The sequence below is a fragment of the Sus scrofa genome, unplaced genomic scaffold (assembly GCF_000003025.6).
Source record: "Sus scrofa isolate TJ Tabasco breed Duroc unplaced genomic scaffold, Sscrofa11.1 Contig1914, whole genome shotgun sequence".
NCBI lineage: Eukaryota > Metazoa > Chordata > Mammalia > Artiodactyla > Suidae > Sus > Sus scrofa.
The window spans coordinates 3,738,516-3,763,206 of NW_018084979.1; the positions used below are offsets into that span (position 1 = coordinate 3,738,516).

The 24,691-nt window shown below is 58.0% G+C and overlaps 1 protein-coding gene and 2 gene segments (V, D, J or C); all 3 read right to left on the minus strand.

The window, feature by feature from the left end:
* LOC102165485 overlaps nt 1–24,691 on the minus strand; it is a 194,344-nt gene that overhangs the window by 158,409 nt on the left and 11,244 nt on the right.
* LOC396781 (IgG heavy chain) overlaps nt 1–24,691 on the minus strand; it is a 165,144-nt gene that overhangs the window by 62,368 nt on the left and 78,085 nt on the right.
* On the minus strand, nt 14,631–24,489 carry LOC106508719. The segment is given in 6 exon segments: nt 16,706–17,076; nt 19,072–19,401; nt 19,594–19,917; nt 21,724–21,813; nt 22,003–22,320; nt 23,929–24,489. Coding segments are annotated over 3 exon segments (567 nt in total).

Here is a 24,691-nt window from a genome sequence, read left to right on the forward strand (position 1 = left end):
GAATCCGTTAACCACTGAGCCACAACAGGAACGCCTCAGAGGGCTCTTTATATGCAGAGTGCCCTGGGTCTCTTGTGAGGGCCTACTATTTATTTTTGGCGTGAGGGCTGCTTTTGGTTTTGATGATTGCTCTCTCTTCCCTCAGTGCGTGCAGGCTGTTATCCCCTTGATAGTGAGTGTGCATGCTTCCGGGGAGATGGAGGCAATATGCAAGGCTAGCAATCAGTGCCTGGCTGCTGGCCCTTGACAGTGTCAAGGACCCATGGGAAGGTGGCACAGGATGCTCCTCATTGCAGGGCCGTGGCAAGTGATGGTGACTCTCAGCCAGGTGTAGGTGGCACCTGGAACACTTGGTAGTGGCAGCAGCAGGGTGTGTGCATCCCCAGGGGATTGAGAGCAACAGCAGGTGGTGCTTGGTTGCAAAGCCTTCCTCTGTGCTGACCTCTGAGGTGACCGGGGCTGCCAGTGATGCCTATTCCTGGACCCCTCATGGTGACAGGCCACATCCAGCTCTGGCGTCTGAGATGGCTGTGGTGGCTTGCCCCCACCACTTGTAGGCCACACAAGAGAGCAACCCATCATGCTTATCCCGGACAGGAAGTGCTGCCACCTGTACCCTGCCCTCTGACAGTCTGTGTGTGCCCAGAGAAAGATGTTCCTATAAGGGCCCTCCCCTCCTCCTTTAGCCCCCCCACCCCCCCACCCCAGTAGTGCCTTGCTTCTCCTACGGGCCCAGTCCTCCTCTTGGGTTCCTCCAGCTGTGGTACTCCACACCCCAGCCCTTGGCGCACTGCTCCCTTGCCTTTAAGGCTGTCTTCACACGGCCAATCCTAGTCCTCTCCCTGGAACTGCCCTCTGGAGCCTGAGTCTCAGTGCCCAGCCCCTTTGCAAGCTTCTCAGGCTGTGGAGTCCTGGGAGGTGGTACCGATGGTCTGTGTGGCTCTCTCTCAGCTTTGCCGTCCTCAGTCCAGCTGCTGTGCTTTTCTCCAAGGCTTTGAGGTCCCTCTGTCTTGGCTGATCTTCCTGTTAGTTGGGTGGCTTCCCAGGGTGTGGGTTCTTTTTCTCTTTAACAGTTCCCTCTCATGAGTGCTAGTTCCTGTCCTGATTCCCTTCACTTTCTCTTTTTTTCCTCTTGTTCTACCCAGTCATGTGGAGGGCTTCTTGCCCTTTTTGGAGGTTTAAGGTCATCTGCCAGCATTCAGTATGTGTTCTGTGGGAATTGTTTCACATGTAAATGGGGTGTGTGTGTGTGTGTGTGTACGCACATGAGCGTGTGTGTGTTTGTGGGAGAAGGTGAGCACCCTGTCTTACTCTTCCACCACCTTGATCCTTTTAAATTATGTGAAAATCTATAGAGTTACAAACCAAAGTTGCAATAATACTAACTTTTAGACAAAGTAAAATATATCAGAGTCTTAAATCATATAGAAAACAGCATGTGGAGTTACAAACTGTGGTAACAACGCGAAGTCTCATAACTGCCCATGTGTTTGCTTTTGCAATGATTACTGTTTCTCCGCACGGCTCAAGGTGCTGTCTAGCATCCTTTCATTTCACCCTGAAGGACTGCCTTGAGCATTTCTTGCAGGGCAGGTCTAGTGGTAATGAACCCCTCAGCTTTTGTTTGTTTGAGAATGTCTTCATTTCTCCCTCATTCCTGCAGGACAGTTTTCCCAGGTACAGAATTATTGATTGATTTTCCCTTGGGCCCTTTGATGAGAAATCTGTTTATGACCTTATGGAGAAGCACTTACACGTTGAGTTGCTTCTATCTTCCTGCTTTTAAGGTTCTTTGTTTATTTTTTTCTTTTTCATTTTGGCTGTGGCGTACAGAGACTTAATGTGAGATCCCAATGCCAAGATCAGGGCTTGAACCTGGGCTTCAGCGGTGACAGCTTTGGGTCCTAACCCTTAGACCAGCAGGGAACTCCTTATCTTCAGTTTGTAAAATTTGATTATAATGAGTCTCTGAGCTCATCCAACTTGGAGTTTTGAGCTACTGGGATATTATATTCACGTAGTGCATCTGGTTCCAGACATTTTTAGTCCTTTTGTTAAATATCCTCTTTACCCTTTATCTCTTCTCCTAGGACTCCCACAGTGTGTAGGTTGGTCCATTTGATGGTGTCCCCCGGGCACCTTAGGCTCTGTTCACCTTTCTTTCATCTTTTCCTCTGTTCCTCAGACTTGATGACTCCATCATCCTATCCTCTGGTTCACCAATTCTTTCTTCCCGAAGAATCATTGCTCAAATTTGCCTTGAATCTTTCATTGCAGTTATTGTGTATTTCGTCTCCAGATTTTCCTTTCTGTTTCTTGTAGGTTTTTCTGTCTCGTTTTGATATTTCTATTTTGTCCAACTATCATTTTTAGGCATTATCCACATATTTCTTTAGTTTTCTGAGCATCTTTAAGATGACCGTTGTATTTTTTACTCATTTTTTGTCTTTTGTCATTTTAGGGCCGTACCTGTGGCATATGGCGGTTCCCAGGCTAGGGGTCTAATTGGAGCTGTAGCCGGCGGCCTACACCAGAGCCACAGCCGCAGCAACTCAGGATCTGAGCCGTGCCTGCGACCCACACCACAGCTCACGGCAATGCCGGATCCTTAACCCACTGAGCAAGGCCAGGGATGGAACCCGCAACCTCATGGTTCCTTGTTGGATTCGTTAACCACTGCGCCACCACGGGAACTCATTTTCCTTAAGGTATGTTTTGATGGACCTTCCTTCTTAATTTTGACATAGTTAAACTTACCAATCATTTCTCTTTATAGTTTTTGTCTTGTTGAAAACTGCTTACGGTTTGGGCTTAGGGGTAGAAACAGCGCTCCTGTTACCCAGCTTGGCGTACGGCACTATCCCCTGGGTTCTCTTACAAACCATCTGCACTTTTGTAGACAGTCACTTTATAAATAGTGGGACATGTGCCTTTTGCAACATTTCCAGCTTTTGAGAGACGTGGGAGCAGTGGTCATTGTAAGGACAGTGGGCACTGTGGTAACTATAGACTGTGGGGTAGCTTGGTTGCTGTTAAGTGCAATGAAGAAATGAGGAAAGAAAGTGGCAGGCTTGGGGCAGCCTCTAAGCAACCACCTTCCCTGCCAGTCCAGGGAACAGTGTGAAAGCCAGAAACCTTCTGTGATAGCCCTTCCAGAGGCACCATCTCCTGCAGCCAGAGGGCAAAGAGAACTGAAAACTAGACCCAAGACCTGACTGTTTGGGTTGCGGGGTTACAGAGACCCAAATCCTCTTGCCTTAAGAGAAGGGCGTAATAGCGAGAGTGGGGCCCCAGGATGTGGGGTGAGTACATTTGCGTGGGGTTGGGGGTCATGCAAAGATGGGAGGTTCGGGCCATCCTGACAGGTGCAGGGCACTGTCCGGCAGAAGTGTGGGTGAAGGTTGAGTAAAGCACACAGAAGAAATGATGGGACTCACTGAAGGCTTAACCACACCGGTGCCACAGCATAGCTAAACATTTCCCATCCTCGGGTGTGCATTAAATCCTCCTTTTTGGTCACAATGTAGTAGAACGTGCCACTGTCTCGTGAGGCTCCGAATGGGTGTGCCCTCTGCTCTTTTCGAGGCTTGAATATGCCCCAATCCAAATTACGTCTTATATTGTTCAAATTAAATCGTCATTGATCTCTTGTCTGCTTGGTCTAGGATTCACTGAGAGATAAATGGTAACAGAGCCCCCATAACTGTGAATTACACAATTCTTCCTCCAGCTCTGTCGGTTTTTTGTTTTATATTTTGAGCTGTATTTCAGGTACACATGCATGTACAATTGCATGTCCCTCTTTGTCTCCAGTATTGCTTTTTTGGCTTCCAGTCTGTTTTGTGAGGCTACCATAGCGACACCAGGTCCCCTTGACTAGTATTTGCGAAGTGTGTGTTTTACCGACCTTTGCTTTCATCCTTTCTGTGGCCTCCATTGTGTGCTTCTCTTTTGTAGACATCATTGGGTTCATTCAGTCAGCTCCTACGTTTCATATTAAGAGACACAATATATAATATATATATATTTCTGCCCTCCCCACCCCAGAAAACTGTGACATTTAACTAGGGCGGTTAGGCAGCTTATATTTGAGATATATTTGAGTTCACTGAGCTTCTTGGATGTGCAGATTCGTATATCTCATCAAACTGGGATGTTTTGGGGCATTATTATACATATATGTATTTTACTGTATATGTGTCTATATAGGAGTCTATGTACACAGTGAATTCCGATGCACACAGTCCAGACCCACATCACATGCTCCGTTCTAGCTTTCTCCCTTTTTGATCTTTAAAATCCCTCTCTCTTATCCATACTTCTCCAGGTATTTACTTATTTGATCAGTGCTCTCTCGTGTAACCAGACTCCTCTGTCTGCCACACGATGCTTAGCTCTTGCATCCCAGGTCCTGAAACTCGATTGTTCTGGTCTGTGCCTGCCTACCCCCCCCCACCCCCACTCTCAGGTGGAATCCTCTCACCTGCTTAAGATCTTGTTTCTCACTTCAGGCCACCCAGTCCCACCCACACGGGACCTACGCTGGGCTTCTGTTTCTCTCAACCCCCACCGTGCACACATCCACCTAGACCCGCCCACCTAACAACTTCAGGGCCAAATTGCTCAGAAAGGGAAATTATCCTGGTTGAACTGTGTCTCCCCCCCCCCCCCGCCATTCATAACCTCCTGGAACCTGCGACTGTGACCATATTTGGAAATATTTGGGTCTAAAAATGTTGGTTCCTTGCAGATGTCATCAAGATATGATGTGGCCACATTTGAGTAGGGGCCCTAAACCTGGTATGGCTTGTCTCCTTATAAGAGGGAAATTCAGACACAGAGACACAGGGAGAACACCACTGGAGGACAGAGGCAGAGGTGGGGGATGTGTGTCTGCACCCAAGGATGCCAAGTGTTGCTGACAACCAGCAGAGGCTAGAAGAGGCCAGGAGGCCTCCTTCCCTAGAGCCTTCAGTGGGAGGGGGGCCCCATCAACATGCTGGTTTCAGATCTCTGGCTTCCAGAACTGGGAGAGAATGGCTTTAAGCTGTTCTCAGTTGAGGCACTTTGTTATGGTGGCCCTAGGAAATTAAAGCTAAGCAGAAGAGGAAAAGAAGAGTCATCTTTAGTTTTGAAGGGTGGCTTTTCTGGCTTATTGATTATTTCATTATCTTCTTGATTCTACTGTTTTTGTTGTGACAATAGCTGTCCATCTTTTTTTAATTTAAGATGTTTATTTTCCTATGATGGTTTATTTACAATGCTCTTTAAATTTCTGCTGTACAGCCACGCGATCCAGCCGTGTGTGTGTGTGTGTGTGTGTGTTTATAGACACACACAGTCTTTTTCTCACATTATCCTCCATCATGTTCCATCACGAGTAACTAGATATTGTTCCCTGTGCTATACAGCAGGATCTCATTGCTTATCCACTCCTAATGCAATGGTTTGAATCTACTCCCTGTCCATCCAACTCCTTCCTTCTCCCCCTCCCCCTTTGCAACCACGAGTCTGTTCTCCACGTCAATGGCTTTGTTTCTTTCCTGTAGATAGGTTCATTTGCGCCATGTACTCGATTCCAGATATGTGCTATCATACGGTATTAGGCTTTCTCTTTCCGACTTACTTCACTTAGGATGAGAGTCTCTAGTTCCATCCATGTCGCTGCAAATGGCATTCTTGTTTTCTTTTGCATGTCTGAGTAGTACTGCATTGTGTATGTGCACCACATTGTCGTAATCCATCCATCTGTTGATGGGCATTTAGGTTGTGTCCATGTCTTTGCTATTGTGAATAGCGCCGCAATGCACATGTGGGTGCATGCATCTTTTTCGATGAAAGATCTGTCTCAATATACGCCCAGGGTTGTGACTGCTGGGTCATATGGTGGCTCTATATTTAGTTTTCTGGGGTGCCTCCACACTGTTTTCCACAGTGTTGTACCAATTTACATTCCCACCAGCAGTGTAGGAGGGTCCCCTTTCTCCGCATCCTCTCCACGTGTATTGTTTGTAGACTTATTAATGATGGCCATTCCGACTGGGGTGAAGGTACCTCAATGTGGTTTTGATTTGCATTTGTCCAATAGTTGGTGATGTGGAGCATTTTCTCACCTGCCTGTTGGCCGTCTGTACATCCTCTTTGGAGAAATGACTAGCCAGGTCTCCTGCCCATTTTTCAATTGGGTTTCTTGTTGCAAATCTGAAGGTGGTGTAAGTCTCTCCTTTACTTCAGCTGCCTTCAGGAATTTTTCCCTTTAGTATTCCGTAGTTACTGCTATTGTTGCTGCTTGGTTCATGTCCACTGCACGTGGACGTTCCCGGGCCAGGGATTGCACCCAGGCCACAGCTCTAGAAATGTCACATGGTCAACCTACCGAGCCACCAGGGAACTCCAGTATTCAGTAGTTTTATAATGTTATGGGTAGATGTGGTGTCTGTGCATTTAATTCCATTTGAATTGAGGGGGTGTATCTTTCCTTAAGTTCAGAAAGCTTTCTGAAGTTACCCCTTTAAAAACATGTCTTCTCTCTCAATTCTCCTGGGGCTCTAAGTCCCACATTCAAGGCCTTCTTAGTGTATCCCTGCTTCTTTTAACTCTGTCCTCTAAGTCTCGTGGTTGTTTTCTTGTCTTCATTGTAGATCCTGTCTTCTAACGCGGCTTCTGATTTACTCGCTGATTCTCCAGCCCTGTTAAATTTGTTCTCAAGCCTGTCTAGTGAGGTTTGTTTTGTTTTGTTTTGTTTTGTCTTTTTAGGGCTGCCCTGCGGCATATGGAGCTCAGTTGTTGGCCTACCCTGTAGCCACAGCAATGCAGGGTCAGAGCTGCATCTGCTACCGACACCACCGCGTGGCAACGCCGGATCATTAACCCACTGAGCGAGACCAGGGATCGAACCCGCATCCTCATGGATCCTAGTCAGATTTGTTTCTGCTGAGCCGTGACAGGAATTCCTTGAGTTCTTAATTTATGTAATTGTACACGTTAGTTCTAGAATTACAAATGAAAAAGTCTTCTGTGTTGTCTTTTATAGCTTTCAGTTTCCAAGGACATTTTCATACTGTTGTTTAACTCCTGGAGTGTAGCAGCACAGTCATTTTAAAAGTCTGTGTCCGTTCATTCCCACAGCTGGAATCTGAAGTCCGATTGTCTTCTGTTTCTGTTAGTTCTTCCTTATGTGGTTTTGTCTCCTTGTATGTCTGGTTCCTTGTGATCGTGCGCCAGATATTGTATTCGAAAGTATGGAATTGAACATTTGAGCCTACAGTGACGTTATGCTCTCCCAGAGATGATTTTCCTCTCCTTCTGGCACGTTCTTGGTGGCTTTTGGAATGTGGGATTTGATCCCAAGGGCACAGATTGAGCTCTTCTGGGGTCAGACGACTTGCACTCGGGTTCAGCCCCTGTGAGGGATGGCTTACTTCCTCCTGTTGCTATAGCGAGAGCCTGTGGGCTTCTAGTCCGAGGTGCAGGGACTTAACCAGGGCCTTTCCCTTAGTGGGTCCTGGCCTCCAAGTTTTTGTCTCCCTAGGCTTATGAGACTGTCAAAAGCACTGCCTAATATCTCTGCTGGTTATTTCAGAATCAGCAAAAACCTTTGGGGGGAAAGTGGCTGTAAATGCCAGGTTTACGTTTCTGAATCTCAATCTCCTTTCTTAACTTGCCACTGCCTTTAAGAAGATTTAAAAGTATGTCTTCCCTGCTTTCTGGTATTCCTCACTGGGAGGTTGGCCCGGGTTACCTGTACGCCTTTAGCAGAAGCAGAGGCATGTGACATCTTTACAAAAATGACGTTTCCTGTCTGCTACTGGATTTCTGTATGTTGGTATTGTAGCTAAGTATCTGTTCTTTTTAATATCGATTGTTTTTGTATCTTCTTCTGGACGTTTTTCTATTTAGAAAGTTATCATGCTTTAACATATTTTTGGTCCTACCGAATACACTGAAATGTCTAGTACAATGTTGCTTCCAATAACTTCCCTTTACGAAGAAAAATTTAAAGGCTTTCGGTGGATGCATTTTGTCAGGTCGAAGAATTCCGTTGCATTTTAGTTTATCAAAAGTTTCTATCATAACAGAGTGTTAAATTCCTTTAACTTTATTTCTTTACCCTTGAGGTGAACTTAAAGTCTCTGTCCTTTTTTAAAAACTTTTTTATTTATTCTTTTTTGCTTTTTAAGGCCATACCTACGGCATATGGAAGTTCCCAGGCTAGGGGTTGAATTGGAGCTGCAGCTGCTGGCCTACAGCACAGCCACCGCCATGTGGGATCTGAACCGCATCTGCAACCTACATGGCAGCTCACTTCAATGCCAGATCCTTAACCCCCTGAGTGAGGCCAGGGATTGAACCTGCATCCTCATGGATACTAGTCAGGTTTGTTACCACTGAGCCACAACAGGAACTCCCAAGTTTCTGGGCTGCAACATGTTAATGCTTTGAATGACAGTGATAGATTTTGTAATGTTAAACCGTCCTTGATTTTGGGGGTAAACCTGGCTTAGACATAGTGAATTATCTGATTTTTTTTTTATGAGGGGCAAAATCATTTGCTAATATTTTCTTTGAAGTATGTGCATTTGTTTTGTGAGTGACACTGTCCCATAGTTTTCTTTCCCACTCTGTCGTGGTCTGGCTCCAGCCAAGGCCATGTTGACTTGGTAGAAGTCGTTGGGCGTCATTCCTTCTTTCCTTTCTGAGAGTTTCTATAAAACGTATATGCTTTTTAACTTGATGAGATGTGGTGTGTATCTTTTTGAATGACAATTTTGTTCAGATATATGCCCAGGAGTGGGATTGCTGGGTCACATGGTAGCTCTATATTTAGTTTTCTGAGGTGCCTCCTTACTGTTCTCCAGAGTGGTTGTACCAGCTTCCATTCCCACCAGCAGTGCAGGAGGGCTCCCTTTTCTCCACAGCCCCGCCAGCACTTGTCATTTGTATACTTCTTAATGAAGGCCATTCTGACCAGTGTGAAGTGGAACCTCGGTGTAGTTTTGATTTGCATTTCTCCAATAATTAGTGATGCTGAGCATTTTTTTCATGTGCTGTTGGTCTTCTTTGGAGAAATGCCTCTTTAGGTCTTCTGCCCACGTTTCGATTGCATTTTTGGGGTTTTTTGTTTTGTTTTTTAGAAGAACTAATTTCAATCCCTGTTTACATGTATATACATTTCTTATTTTATTTTACTTTTGCCGTCTCTCTCGTGTTCTTGACTAGTCTTCTCAGAGGTTTGTCCCTTTTAAGAAATGATTTTGGATTTGTCGTGCTTCCCTGTTTCTTCTTCTCTTGTATGACATTAAATGTTTTTGCTTATACTATTATTCTCTTGCTTCTTTGTGTTTATTTTGCTGTTCTCTGACTTTCAAATTTTGGCTCTTTATTAATTCAGTGCTTTCGCCTTTCCACACAGGTAAGGCCGTGGATTTCCCTTCTGATTTGACCCGGGAGATGTGGGTAGGAGTTCACGCACTCTTTCATCCCTGACATCTGTCTCATCCGCGGTGCTGCTGGAGAGTTCCATCTGACGCCTTCAATACCCTGCAGTTTCCCTACAGCCCAGCAGACCCTGTGTGTTTGACGGGGTGCAGGCTCTGGCCCCGCGGGTGGACCCTGCTCTTAGGACTACTGCACCCTCCCTGTCCTTCTTGGACCTACCCGAGCAAGGTCTCGGCCACCTCGCCAGCAAGGCCATGCTTCAGAGACCAGCTGGACCCCTTCGACCTCTGCAGGAGCACATCGGGCACGGCGAAGGTGGCACCCTTCCTTCCCCCGCCCCACCGCTGTGCCCCCTCGCCTCTCCCTCCCCGACTCCTGCTTCCGGCTTCAGACGCCGCATCCTCCCTCCTCCCGCCTGGCGCCGTGGCCTTCTCCCTCTGCAGCCCTTCCTTGGCGCCAGCCAGTCCTGGCATCAACACCCCAGTGCTGAGGGTCCCTGACTTGCTCCTCCCCTCTGACTGCTTCCTGGGCTCCAGGCCTGGTGTGAAGGCAGCATCCCACCCCCGCATCCCGTCCTGGATCTCGAACGGGCAGCTCAAACGGCCACCTGAATGGGTGGTCCATTGTTTGGGTCAATTTTCTCTGACTATTTGTACTTTCAACAATTTCACGTGTTTTGTTGCTTATTTGTTGTTTACAGCCCACGAGAAATGATCTCCCTCTCCCTACTTTTTTTTTGTGTGTCTTTTTCGGGCCGTGCTGTGCGGCATATGGAAATTCCCAGGCTAGGGGTGGAATTGGCGTTGTAACTGCCAGCCTACACCACAGCCACACCAAGGTGGGATCTGAGCCGTGTCTGTGACTTGCACCACAGCTCACAGCAACGCCAGATCCTTAACCCCCTGAGCCAGGCCAGGGGTCCAACCCATGTCCTCACAACGGGAGCTCCTCCCACTCCCTACTTTCTGCTGAAAACTTGCCCTTGATGGTCCAGTTTGTCCCATTCATTGCGTTTTCCCAGCATTCATCTGGTTGGACTCTGCGATGGTCAGTTTTTACTTGTCCAGGGCATGGTGCTCAGATATTTGGTCAACAGTGGTTCAGAGAGTGAAGATATTTGAAAAATGTGGTTAACGTTTAAATCACTAAATGACACCGGGTCAGTCAGCTGGTCCTATGTGTGACCTCATCTCCTGGGCTGAGGCCGCAGGAGAGAAAAGACGGCAGTCGCCCGAGGAGGGGCCTTCTGCCTGCAACCCGCCTTTGGACTCAGACTGCAACAGCCATTCTTTCCTGGGTGTCTGGGCTACTGGCCTGCCCTGCAGGCCTGGGACTCTCCAAGCCTTCAGAGTCACGGGGTGCAAGTCCTGAAAGCTTCTCTCCTCCTCCGTCTGTTTGTCAAGACCACGTGGACATCGTCTATCCATCTACCTCGGATGCCGAGTCTCTGAAGAACCTGGACGGACACAGACTCCGTTGCGTATTTTGGCTGTTCTCTCTCGCATGTTACTTAACTTTGTTGCCTGTGCTTTAATCCTAGTAGATTTGAGAGTTTTCTTCCTCTAGGCTAATCTATCAATGCTATTTTTTAACGTTCCAGGCCTTGGCGTCACACTCTCGCGCGGGGAGAAAGCTTCATTTCCCACCCTTCCCTCTGGTCTGATTTGTGATTCGCCTCGGAGCTGGTCCTGAGTCTGCTCTGGGCCTGACAGTGACAGCAGGGGCCTGTCTCTTTGCTCTTGCCGTCTCCCAGCTCTCTTCGGACGCCTCGTCCCAGCCGTGTCCTCTGGAATGGGCTCAGCAGACACAGGCCTGGCCCTGGGCTGGGAGGGGACATAGGGCCATGGCTGGAGAGCATAGCCTGGTTTCCACCCATGCTGGGGGAGGCCTCAGCCCACGAGCCTTGGGGGGCAGGACTGGCTCAGACCCTTCTCCCAACACACCACGGTAGGGGTGGTCTGTTGGGCCCCCTGCAGGTGGCTGGGAGGTGAATTCCACACCCTGGGGCCAGCTTGTCAAGCCTTGATTTAGGTGTGGGAGGGCAGACGCGTCCCGTCTGTTAGCACAGCTGGAAACAGATGTTTCTGCCCTAGAGGCGGGGCTCCAGGCAGGCTGCAGAGCGTGCAGGTTAATGGCCTGCGGCCCGCCCGTCGCGGGTTGAGTGGGGGCCCTCAGCTGCGGTGCCAGGAAGGCCACCAACACAGCCTTGTGAGGGAAACGGCAGAGGTGGGCCTCAGGGCCGCCACAGGCCTCTGGCAGATAGGCCTCGGCAGTCGGCAGGGCGAACGGATGGTTATTTCAGATAAAAAGGGGAAGTCTGCCGAGGGCGGCTCGCTGGGTGTTTCTGCGGAAGACCTGGGGGAAGGCGGGCTGAGTCCACCTGGCAGGCGCCAGGGCTGCGGTCCGGCTGCCGTTAGGTGTTGGGGGGGTGTGCGGGGGTGTTTGTGGACCACAGTGAGCCTCACAGCTGCTTTAGGGCATTTCCTGGAAATGTTTCCTGGACAGAAAGAAGCGCAAGCACAGACCCCCCCGGAGCCGGCCAGCACCCAGCCTGCTCAGGGGACTGTGGTCGTGAGCTTTGGTGCCCAACACCCTCCTGGCCCCCAGGGCCTGTGGATGGGGCTCCGAGGTGCAAGCCCTAGGCGGCCGGCCGGGAGGCGCCGTGACTGCACGGGTGCTGCCACAGAGCCGCCGTGCTCGGGCCCGGGTGCAATGCCCACACGGAGCCTCCGAGGCCCCTCACCCCACCAGCCTGCCTGTTGCTTTCTTCCTGCACGCGTCCCTTAGCTGGTGCAGATGCGGGGCTGTACTGCCGCTGCTGTCTGGACTGGAGGCGGGCCGACCCAAGGGCCCCCCCAGGGAGAGGCAGTCCTGCAAAGCGGGACCAGATGGGGACCGCCACGAGCAGGGTGCTGTGGTGGCCGGGGCCCAGGCTCCTGGGCCAGGCATGAAATTTTAATGTCATTCTTGGCGTCACGAGAGCTCGCCAGTGGGCTTGAGCCTGCGCTGCTGGGACAGGTGCAGGCTTTAGAGACCTTGCCGGGCGTGGGCTGGGGCGGGGGCGAAGCTGGCCTTGGAGCCAGCCTTGAGGGGGTCGCTCACTGAGATGGGAAGGAGGGCGAGGGGTCCTCTCGAAAGGAAGCTACTCTGGGGTCACTCCCCGTGTCGCGCTCTGTGCCCGAGGCGCCCGTCTCGGTTCCTCGGTGAACGTCCGTTGGTGCCGGTGGGCACGGGCTCTGTGCCACGTGCGGGGGCGGGTCAGGGGGCGACGGAAACCCCGTCACTTGGAGTTCGCCTTCTGGGGAAAGAGAAAGGAGCCACCGACAGCATCACGAGCACGAGAACCTCGGAGGGGCCGGAGCAGGGCGCCCCTGGGGAAGGGGAGGGCGGCTGCCGTTCTCATCAGGGCGGTGGGGGTGGGCTTCCTGCGAAGACCTGGAGGGACGAGGGCGGGAGCCTCCAGAGCCTGGGCGGAGGTCTCTGGGCGGGGACAGCAGAGGAGGCCCGGCTTGGAGGAGGCGGGGTGGAGGGGCAGGAGCCCAGGGTGGGCTCAGGGCACCACGAGGCCCCCAGGACCTGGGTGCGAATTTCTGATGAAATGTGAGGCCTTTTGGTCGTGGGTGAGCTGCGGCCTCTCAGAGACCTTGAGACAGGGCCGCCCTGCTGGCGGGGTGGAGAGGCTGCAGAGGCCAAGGCCGGGGCGGGGCGGGGGAGACCCCGGCGCGTGCCGCCGAGGACCCGGACGCATGGCACAGCCCTGGCCGCGGCGGTGGGCCTGCCAGCGCGGGAAGTGCGCCTTCCTGGGTGGACGCTGTGCAGCACTGCGGGGAATGCTGGGACCTGAGCCGCCGCGGGGGGCTGGCCCGGAGGGCCAGTGGGTGTTTGAGCTTCTGCAGCTGCCACAGCCAGGGATGGCCAACACGCGTCCTCTCCGGGTCTGCAGGCTGGGCGGGCCTGGGCAGGCCAGAGCTGCCCCCTCGGCTCGGGGCCGTACCCTCCTGCTTTAAAGCCGGCAGCGCGGCATCCTGCCTCCGTGTCGAGGCTCCCCCTGCCCTCCTGTGAGGACCTTGCAGCAACACTGGGCCTGCCGAGAAACCAGAGCCCCTGTCGTCTCAGACCCCAGACGCTGCGTCCACACAGCCTCCGCTCTGAGGCCGTAGGGGTCGGGCCGGACGTCTTTGGCCAGATGTCCAGCCGAGGGGGCGCTGAGGCCACCCCCAGTGCCAGTGCAGGAGTAAGGCCGGTATCTGGGGATGAGAGGGAAGTGGACGCCATGGACAGATGCTATTGGGCCACGGGCCAGGCAGGGAGTGTGGGTGGGGCCGAGGGGACCCAACCGCCTGGCGTCCAGGAGCAACGCGGGGAGTGGGACCACAGCGCCCTGCGTGGGAGGTGGCCGGAGAGGGGGTGACCTTGGCGCAGACCGCCTCACTGCTCCCTGGGCCTGCGGGGGTAGGCCCATGAGGGTCGGCCCCAGGCTGGCAACCTGGCAGGTTGCACCACACTGGCCTCCCCGCTCGTTCCCTGCCTGGCGGGATGAGAAGGACCGCTGCTGATGGGGGCCAGGCCCAGACCCTTGCCTGCTGCAGGGACTCTGGGTGACAGCAGGGGGCTGAAAGTGACTGGGCACTGACCAGGGCCAGCATCTTCCCCAAGCCCCTTCAGGCAGCACTTGGTCTACTCAGCCGGCTCTGCATGAGGCAGGAGTGGGGACCTCAGAGGGCTCGGGGGCTGCCAGAGCTGTGCAGATGGGGGGGTGGCACCAGGCCCACTGGGCTCCGTGAGCCCAGCCGCTCCCACTCCTGACACAATGCGTGTGCGGTGCATGAGCACGCATGTGCATGCGTGTGTGCGTGTGCAGGCCTGTGCACACGTGTCCATGTGTACGTGCCCCTGCATTTGCATGTGTTTTCACTCATGAGGGTGTGCTTGCCGGGTGTGGTCCCACGTGAGCATACGGAGGGGCAAACATGCCTGGGTATGAGGAGTGCATGTGTGTGCACGTGTGTGTGCACGTGTGCCTGGGTGGGGAGCAGGCGTCAGCCTGTGTCCTGCAGTGCCCTCCTCACTGTGGCCATCCCTGCCTCGCGCCTGGTCCCTGCGGCCCCACCCTCTCTCGGATGTGTGATCTCCGCCTCCTGGGTCTGACCTGGCAAGAGCCACACGGCTGGGACACAGAAACAGGAGGCGGATGAAATGAGCCAAAGCTGTTTATGGGGCTGGACCGTGGGTGGGAAGGCGGGGGCTGCAGCCTGGGGCCCTGGCTCTTGCCTCGAGGTGCTGGCCTCTCCGGGGTGGGGCTGGGGTCCCGGTGGGCTGGGGCCGGGGTTGGGGCAGAGATGGGGCTGGAGGGCCTCGGTGCGCAGGGCGGAGGCAGGCGGGGCCCCTCTGTCCTCTGGTGGCAACAGCCAGCGTGGAGGCGGAGCGTCCCTCTCTGCGGCACAGTCGTCTGCTCGCCGGGGGCTACTTCACCTGCGGGGAGAGCACTGGGGTGAGGAAGGGGCAGGCGGGCAGGGCTCGCAGAGGTGGGCACTGGGAGCAGGGCTCCAGGGCTGGCCCCGCCGGGTCAGGGTCCCACCCGAGGGGTCGAGGGGCCAGCTCTACTCCGGGGGGCTGTGGGTGGACGGAGGGCCGAGAAGCTCAGGTGGGTCCCGCTGGCTGTGGTCGTTGTCCGCTCGCATGTCCCTCCCGGTGCCCGTCAGAGTCCCTGGGCACGGAGGCGTCGGCTGCCCAGCCAGGCCGTCCCACCCACCTTGAGGAAGGTGACGAAGCCGCTGTAGAGCAGAGTGACGAGGAAGAGGACTGTGAAGGTGAGCCACAGGCGGCCCGCGTCCTCCAGGTCCACGTAGTCATCGCTGCCCTCGTCCTGGCTGCCTGGGGTCAAGGTGGCCAGACCTGGGGAGGAGCCAGTGCCAGTCAGAAGGTCGGCCCTGTGCCCACGCTGGCACATGCAAGGGGCGCTGCCCGGGGCGCTCCCACTATCCTGGGCAGTGTGTGCCTACGGGCTTCTCCCTGCCAGGCTGTGCTGGGCCCTACGGGTCTCAGCGCCCAGAGGGGCAGCTGGACCAGAAGCAAACTCGCTCACACGGAAGCCTTCATGCCAGTGTGATGTGGCGTCAGGGGGTGGTGCCGCTGACGCTGGTGTGGACACACGGGACCAGGTGGCTGCGGGTGAGGGCAGAAAGACAAGACGGTGCCAGCCAGGCGGGCGGCGGGGTGGGGGGCAGCATCATGACTGCCTGTGTCTGCAGGGTCAGCTGGGTCCGGGTCAACTGGTGACCTTTCCCAAGAACAAGGTTCGTTCAGCAAAGTGGATCAAAATGTCATTCCTGGGAGTTCCCTGGTGGTCCAGCGGTTAGGACTCGGGGCTTTCGCCCCGTGGCCGAGAAAGAAAAACAAAGTCAGTCCCGCGGGAGCTTCGAGTTGGGGGCCAGGACAGGCAGGGTGCTGCTGTCCAGGCCCAGGACCACCCGCCTCTGCGGGGAGCACCCTGGAATCCGGCAGGACGCCCGTGAGCAGAGGTAGGAGCGCGGAGTCCTGGGGCCCGTCCCACATCCCGGAACGTCCTCGTCATTCTTTCCAGGAGCATCTGAGGCGGGGCTACCTCGTGCTTGACCAGAGCTACCCGAAGTGGGTCTGCCGGTGCTGCCGGCCAGGAACCGGGGTCACAGGGCATGGGACATAGGTATGGGAGCCGCGTGCTCTGGAAACGTTTTACAGCAGCTGTTAATCTAATAATAAACATCAGCACATCTTTGTCTCTGCCTCATTTCCTAGTGATTAGTCGCTATTGCAGTCTACACGGGTACAGGCCGATGACTAATTGGAAAAATTTGAAAAGGCCGCTGTCTTCTGCAGCAGAGAACTTGAAGGGGCCTGCTCTAGACACTCGGAATGCAGCGGTGAGTGGTCCGGGGGTCGGTGGGAGAGCTAACCCTGGTGAGAGACCCCCAGGGTGTGTGCCGTCCAGGGAGAGGCCAGCTGTGCCAAGTCCCCGGTCACCCACGCTGGAGGCCAGGGACGTCTTCTCAGGCACACAGACGGTTCGTGTGAGTGATGCACAGACGCTGGCCAGATGAGAGGGTGGGAAGGCTTGGGGCGGGAGAGGCAGTGGGAGCAGAAGTGCAGGGCAGGGAGGTCATGCCCACCCCCCCCGCCCCCCCCTTGACGGAGGCAGCGTGCCGTCCATCAGGCAGAGACTGAAAAACCTGGGACAAGATCTGGAAGTTTTGCTTAGGGAAGAAGCAGCCATAAAAAGAGTTTAAGCTTGGGGGCGGTAACATGATCAAAGTGTTTTAATGCCAACATCGGGGTCACCTGCGGGGCTGATTCTATTTGCTGTTTTTTATTTTGATGACAGGTGTCTCCTTCGCATGTCTCAGAAGCACTGGCTGGTGTGCTGGGCAGAGAGCAGCAAGTGGACTTGCAGGGAGCGAGCGGGCGCACACTGTCCTCTCTTGGGCTGGGGGTGAGGGTTCATCGTTTTCGCCAGGAGCGGAGTCGGGCTGTGGGGCGGGATCCTCGGTTCCCGGCTCTAAGTGTTTGGGTGGGGCTTTGGGCTCTAAGCCTCAGGCGAGGCTGGAGCTCTCTTGCTGGCTTTCCATTCTGCTCCTAGCCGCTGCTGGATCAGCAGAGGTCCTGGGGGGCAGGGGATCAGCGGGTGAAGGGGCTTTTCTGGGGCTCGTCCGAGTCTCCCCTGCCCCAGGGCAGCCCATGAAGGTGCCGCATCTCGGCTGATTCCCTCAGGCTCCTCTCTCGTGGATGCCCAGGGCTCTGTCCACCGGTGCTGGGGAGGAGGCGAAACTACCAGGCCAGGAATTTAGGTCAGTTGGGCTTCTGTGAGTCCTTAGCTCTTCAGTGGCTTTAAATGAATATGACTTTCACAATTTTCTTGGTGGTGTCCTTTTGGTACTGCGCGAGTGGCTGTCTCAGTATCTTTTACATCCTAAGTGGAAGCAGGCCCTGAGGGACAGGGGCGGGCGGGGCTGGCAGTGAGACCAGCAGGGGGGCGGGAGTGGGTGGGGTCAGCGAAGAGAAGCAGGAGGCTTCCGTATGTTGGGGAGTCGGGGTTGCCTGGCTGCGAGGGTGACGGCAGGGCGAGGTGCCCTAGTTTTGGTTTGTGGGACCGGTGGTTTGTGCGGCCCTCTTGAGGGGGTGGGTGCGAGGGCCGAGGAGCGCCGGGGCCAGGGAGCAGGACCAGGCCGGGAGGAGAGGCAAGGGGCCTGTGTGGGGCCACCTTCCAGCTGTTGCTTTATAAGGGCAATGACCCCAGGTGCTGTGCTTGTGGTGTGGGCCACTGGTGCCGGGCCTGGGCCCAGCACGCAGCAGGACTTACTTCCTTTGGGAAGAGGGGAGGGTGGTGGGCTGGCCCTGGAGTGCAGAGGGAGGGGTGGCCTTGGATGTGGGCTGGGGGGACCGTGGGGGTCCTTTGGGGAAAGCTGCAGTGCTCCTCAAGGCAGCAAAGCCACAACCGGGCCGGGTGAGGCGGGTACTTGCCTGGCAGAGGGGGAGGCTGCCTCAGGCAGGGAGCAGCTCTGCCACCCTCCACCTTCTGGGCCCCTCGTGCCAGGCAGCGAGGCCCCAGCTGCTTGCCCTGGCTCAGATGTCCTTACCCATGCTGCAGGGGGCCCTGGGGACGGACTGCCTCTGCTGCCCGCCCCGTCTCCAGAGTGCGGCTCTGGCCGGTGGACGTGGCTCTGGCCCCTGTGGGATGTGAGGGCTCTGGAGGGTGCCACCCCAGTGACATGAGCCCGTGGAGAGCCTGGGTAGGTCCTGTGCCCTGGGTGGCCAGTCTGCTGGGTGTGGAGGGCCTGGCCCTCGAGGAGCCCTCAGGGGCCCTCTGCCGCCTTCCCAGGACACGAGCCACAACAGGTGGCCCAGCACAGATGGCACCCAGAAGTGGGCTGTGGCCAGAGGGTCCCGGCTCCAGGTGGGCAGCAAGGGCCTGGGCTGGAACTCAGGGGCAGGCAGGTGGGCTGGGGTGCTGCCCACCAGGACACAGCCACTGCCGGGCTTCCCTGGGAGACATCGGGGTACTGTGCCATCTGGACGTCTGTTGCACTCTGGCAAGGCCCCTGACCCGCAGAACCTGAGCTCCCTGCCCCTGACCACCCCCCTTGCCGATTGGGCCCCCACGGGGCCTCTGCCTCTGCCTGGCTTCCGCTGGGTGGCCTGGGCCCCACGCTCCAGCTAGTGCTGCCCTGTGCGTCTGCTGTCTGCCTGGCCCAGCCTGCCCACCACTGTCCCCTCGGAGCTGGGATAGGCAGGGAGGGGCTCTGCTCTGGGCGCTGCACTCCGACGGGGCTGCCAGGGAGGCCTGGCTGGACGCCTCGGAGGGTGAGCCCCGTCCCCCACTCGAGTCCCTCCTCTGACGGATATCTGTTCCACTGTCCCCGTCAGCAGCGTGTGGTCAGGGCCTGCTGTGGGCACGCCAGGGTGCCTAGAGCCCCCAGTTCAGGGGACGTGCCCTCCAGCCTCAGAGCGGGCTGGGCGGGGCCGTCCTGACAGGGGGTGCAGACCCTTGGAGCAGCCCGAGCTTCCCACCACCCGGCTCTTCTGGGGGCTCCCGCATGGCCCCTCAGCCCGTGTCTGTGTGCAGCAGGGACTGGAGCCCTGAGGTCGGGGGTTTCTCACCTGTGTCCAGTCTCCAGCTTGCGTTGAGCAGCGTCCGGGAGGCCTCGTGCCCGACCACACAGGTGTAGGTGGCGTCCTGATGGCCCGGGGAGGCCGGGACGCGCAGGACGCTCCAGGTACGGAACGTGGGGTTCCCAGGCTGGGCCGCGGGCCGCGCGGTGGCAAACCAAGACGGGTCTACCTCTTGCTGGCCCTCCAGCCAGGTGAGGAGGATGTCCAGGGGCGAGAAGCTGGACACCTCGCACAGGAGCCAGGAGGCGGCCTTGGTGAAAGCGAGCGGGCCGGGTGCTGTCAGGACACGGACGGCCAGGTTGCTGGGCGCCAAGGCGGCTGCGGGCAGAAGCTGGGTCAGGCTCGGGGGGCCAGAGGCATCGGGAAGCGGGGCAGCGGGGCCGCAGTGGGTCCCACCCCCGGCCGTGCCCTCGTGAAAGGAGGCAGCCAGAGGAGAGGCTGGGCCGGCTGCGGTGTGGGGCTCACGGGGCCCGCGGCCTCCCACCTCCCCGCCTGGGGGGCTGAGCTCACCATGTTCTCTCCGAGCCTCCGCGGTCACCAGGGACCGCAGGCCGGGGCCGCTCAGCCTGCAGGTGACGGGGGCGCCCGCGGCCCACGAGGACCTGGGCAGGGCAAGGCGGCTGCTCAGGCTCCAGGAGCCGTTGGTATGTTCCGTGGGCCCCTCCTCCATGCGCCCCCCTTGGGGCTCCTCGGCCACGGCCCAGGACAGGCGGGCCTCCTGCAGGTCCTGCCCCACCGCCAGGCAGGTGAATGTAGCCTCAGCCCGCAGCCACAGGCCCTGCAGCGGGGGGAGGAGCAGGTAGACGCTGGGAGGGCGGGTGTGGTTCTGACACGCTGCGGGGAGAGGGAAGGTCAGTGAGGCTGAGCGGGGGTGGCCAGGGGCTCCTGGGTGTTTTCCGTCGCCACCTGGCCCCAGGCCTGCCCTGTCCCCAGAGCCCACCCAGCCGTCTTTGCTTCCAGAAGTGCCACGAGCAGCTGGCCCTCCTGTCGCCGGGCTGGGGTCTTGCTCCCAGGCCAGCCCTCTCTGCTGCCCTCTGGACGTTCGCGGCCCTCCTCCCCCGGCTCGGTGCCCCAGGGGTCTGACCTCCGCGGGGGCCCTCTGGGGGCTCCTGTGTCTGGGCTCCTGGCTGGCCGCGGACAGTGGACCGCACTGCGGGGAACGGGGGTGGGTCGGGTTCTGCCCCTGGCTCCACAGACGGTGGGGCTGTGGCCTCCCAGCCCCCCCAACAGCCCCTCGTGCCCTCTCGGGGCTCCCCGGGTGTGCCTCCTGCCTCTCGCGGGACCCTGGCTGCCTGCTGGCTGGTTCCGAGCATCTGCGCCCAAGGGCACCCATGCAAGAATCACCTCTAGAGTCTAGGGCGGGAACGGCCCCTAAGTGGCAGGACCACAGAGCGTCGAGGCCCGGGGCCAGCCCTCGTCTTCTGTGAGGGGCCGGGCGGTAAAGCTCTTGGGCTTTGCAGCTACACTGGGTTTCCATCTGCCCCCCACACCTCCCCGTCCATCCCTCTAGAACTGCAAAGGCCATTCCCGGTGCGGAGCGCGCTCTGGGCTGCATCTGGCCTGCGGCCTGTCCTGGCAGCGGGGCCCTCCCAGGGGGGCCTGGCCTGCGACCCCAGCGCACGTCAGGCCTGTCCCAAGCAGATCGTCTTGGACAGGAGAACATGCCGCCCCAGAGCAGGGCGGGCCACCTGTCTCCTTGGGGCTCCGCCCTCGCCCCCCCAGGAGCTTTGGCTTCGGGTCTCAACAGGCTGGCTTGCCCCCCTCGGGAGAGCCCTGACTGCACGCCCGCCCCGGGCCACCTTCTCTTCTGGAGGGCTGGCTTCTCTCCTGACCGCTCGGTGTCCCGTGTGCTTGACCCGTCAGCCCCGAGCTCAGGGCCTGGCGGGGTTTGGACACGCACGGCGGGCGCAGATTCTGGCCTGGGGTGTGAGCATCTCGACCAACAAGCTGGGGGGAGGGGCCCCCAGGGAGATGCCACCGCAGGGCAGGCTGCCGTCACTTTCCTTGGGTGTCAGCAGCATCCAGAGGGCTGGCGCGGGAGCCGCCGTGCTGCATCTGACCAGCTGCCTCTGCCACCGTGGCTTGCTGCTTTCTCGGAGCAGGACGCGGGGGGAGGTGTGACCCTGGCCCGAGCCAGACCCCAGCTCCCAGAGCCTGGACGAGGTGGAGGTGCCAGCGAGGGCGGCTCTCGCCTGGGTCCTGCCTGGTGGGTGCCTGGGCCAGCTACCACCACTCCTCGGCACCTATGTTTCTGGAGGGCACGGGGCTCCGCTGCACACCCCTGGCTACCTTGGCAGTGAGGGCCCACGTGAGCCCCATGCGACCTCACGGCTCAGCCCTCAGCTGGGCCAGGGGAGTCCGGAGCTGGCCTGTGGAGTCCCCCTCCCTGTGCCCCTCACAGAGACCAGGGCAGGTTGTCCACTCATGAGGGGCTGGTGGCCACAGCGGGCCCTGAGGTGGCATCTGCCAGTGCCCAGCCCAGACCTGGTGCTCAGTAGGTGCCCCTGAGTTTAGTGCCCACCCTTCCTGACTCTGCATGTGCCTCAAAGACTCGCAGGAGACGTCCTGGAGGGCTGCCTGCAGGAGGCAGCCGAGGGAGAGGCAGGCAGGTGGGGGGACGCAGGGATGGGGGTTGCTAACCTGGGATCCTTGGCGTGGTGAGGGCTTTGGTGGAGACCGTTGACAGGGTTGGCCCAGGGGTCCCTGCAGGGGCTGGGAGCTGCCGAGATGCTGAAATCAGAGGCACAGGAGCAGGTGAGGGGCGGGCTGTCCATCGGCGGCGGGGGGGGGGTGCGGGGGGGGGGGGCTGCATGGTGAACCAGAAGGGATGGGGTGGGGGTGTCTGTGGCAAGCAGGATGGGGCAGTGGGGTCCCGCCCAGCCCCGCCCCCGCCACAGCCACAGGGGGAGCCCAGCTCACCTGGCCCAGAGATGGACACGGACTTGGTGCCACTGGGGTGCTGGACCTCGCACACCAGGAAGGCCTCTGGGTCCTGGGGGATGCTCACAGAGGGTAGGAGCACCCGGGAGGAGGCCAAGTACTTGCCGCCTCTCAGGACGGACGGGAAGTCCTGGATGTTCTGGCTGCTGACCTTGCTGCTGTTCTTGTAGTTCCAGGAGAAGGTGACGGAGCTGGGCAGGAAGTCCCGGGCCAGGCAGCCCAGGGCCACCAGGCTCTCATCGGACGGGGGGCTGACGCAGGAGACGAGGGGGAAGAGACTCGGGGCAGACTGGCGCTCTGAGGACCCGAGAGGGGACAGAAGAGAAAGGGGAGTGAGAGGCGTTTTTCCAGGTCCTGCCGGTCGGGGTCCGGGCGGCTCCACGTGCACCTGCCTTCCGGGACAGTCCTGCCAGCCCAGCCTTCACCGCCCCTGGCTTGGCCAGCCGGGGCCCAGGCCTTGGGTCTGGCGAGTCTGATGCAGCCTCGGCTTGGCCCGGACTCAGGACAACCTGGTCACCGAGGTCACCCAGGGTCACCAGCTCAGCCCAGCTGGAACCACCTGGCTCAGCTGAGGTGAACCATCCCAAGGCAGCTCATCGAATGTGTCCAGGTCAAGCCAGCCTGGCCAGCGCATGTCTGCTGGACCCGACTCAGCCTGACCGGGTTAATCGAGCTCCGCCCAGCTCAGCCCAGTGTGGCCCAGGGTAACCCAGTCCCACCTGGCTCAGCCCAGCTCAGCCCAGCTTAACCCAATTCAACTCAGCTCAGCCTAGCTCAGCTCAGCCCAGGTCAGCCCAGCCCGGGCCATTCCCAGCTCAGCCCACATAAACCCATGTCAGCCTAGCCCTGCTCAGCCCAGCAGAGCCAGGCCAGTCCAGCCTAGTTCAACTAGCTCTTCCCAGTGCAGCCCAGCTCAGCCCAGTCAAGCCCAGTCTACACAGGCCAGCCCAGCCTAGATCAACCCAGCCCGGCTCATCCCAGCTCAGCAGAGCACAACCCTGTTCAGCCCAGCTCAGCCCAGTCCTGCCCAGGCGAGCCCAGCCCAGTCCAACTAGCCCAGCTCAGCCCAGCTCAGCCCAACTCAACCCAGCTCAACCCAGCTCAACCCAGCCCAGCAAACTCAACCCAGGCCAGCTCAGCTCAGCTCAACCCAGCTCAGCTCAGCCAGTCCAACCCAGCCCAGCCCAGCCCAGCTCAGCCCAGGTCAGCCCAGGTCAACCCAGCTCAGGCCAGTTGAGCCTGGTTCAGCCCCACTTGGCCTCGCTAAACCTGGCTCAGCTCAGCCCAATCCAGCTCAGCCCTGAAAGCCCTGTTCTGTCTGGTGAAGTCCAGGTCAGCCCAGGCCTGCCACGGGCAGCCCAGCGTCGCCCCGGACAGTCCCGAGAGCCCCGTGGCGCTGGCCAGAAAGGGTGGTTCCGCCGGACCCACTCGCCTCGGCTGAGGGCCCTCGCCCGGGAATCCCGCCAAGCCGGGCTCGGCCCAGGGTCGGTTCCCTCCCGCAGCCACCATCGCCCTCCTCCACGGAGTCCCCCTCGGTCCGGCCCCAGGCCCGGCCAAGAGGCATCGGTCAGTCTCACCCCTCAGGCCTCTGGGTGAGCGGCTTCGGGGCGACTCCCCCCCACCACCCCGCAAGAGCCGAGGCGCCTTTGCCGTCATCAGAGGGAAAGGCCCTGTCTGTCTGCGGCAGTGGCGTCGCCTCTGTGGGGACAGGAGAGCCCTGGGCTTCTCCCCGCGGCGCCTTCGGCTCCTGGGCACATGCCCTCCGCCCGCATCCCTCTTCCCGAGTCGAAAACGGTCCCGACTAGACTAAATGCCCTCCAGGAAAAGTCCTCATTAAAGGAAACGGGCGAGCCTTTTACCGAACCCTCCCAGCTGCTCTGGCCACGACGGCGGCCTCCCTCTTACCAGCCTGGTGCCCGGTCACTGGCGACTCCCATCACTGGAAGAATTCCTCCAAATCCCGCAGAAACAGCCAACACCGCGCCGAGAGCCCAACCTGCACCGCACGGCCCCAGCTCCGGAGGGGCCCCAGGCACCCTCACACTCTCCACCAGAGTCCTGCCTCTAGGACGCTGGGCCCGTGATGCAGGGCACGGGCCGTCCTGCCCAGGGCCTCGGGCCCCGGGCCCCTTCTGACTCGACACCCGACTGGGTCTCCTCTCAACGCACCGACTATCACGTTCAACTGGAGTCACGCTCTTCCCCTGAGCTCCGTCCCGAGACGGACGCCTGCAGATACTGAGCCAAGACGGCTGGGCCAGAGTGCCCGCGTCTGTCCTAATCACGAGGGGAAGCGGGCCAACTGAAAATCGTGCGCGCCGTCACGGTGACGGTGACAGCAATGCCTGCAGGCAGCGGAGGTGCTGGCGGTGAATGAGCCTCCAGGAATAACGCCTTAGAAGAGGATAGGAATGCCTCGGCTCTTAAACATTTACTTTGAAAATGAATCTAAGTGAGCAGTTGATAAGCTAAGACTGAAAATTCAATTCAACTGGTTAAACAGGACCTGGGTGCTGGCTCGCCCCCCAGCCCCGGCCTCAGAAGGAGCCAGCCCTGGCCCGCCTTGGTGCCACCGCAGTCCCCAGGCCGGGAGAGTGCCTCCACGTCGGTCAGCCTTTCGTGTGGCTCTGTGTTGGGACAGCCCTGTGCCACCTCCAGGTGCCCTCCT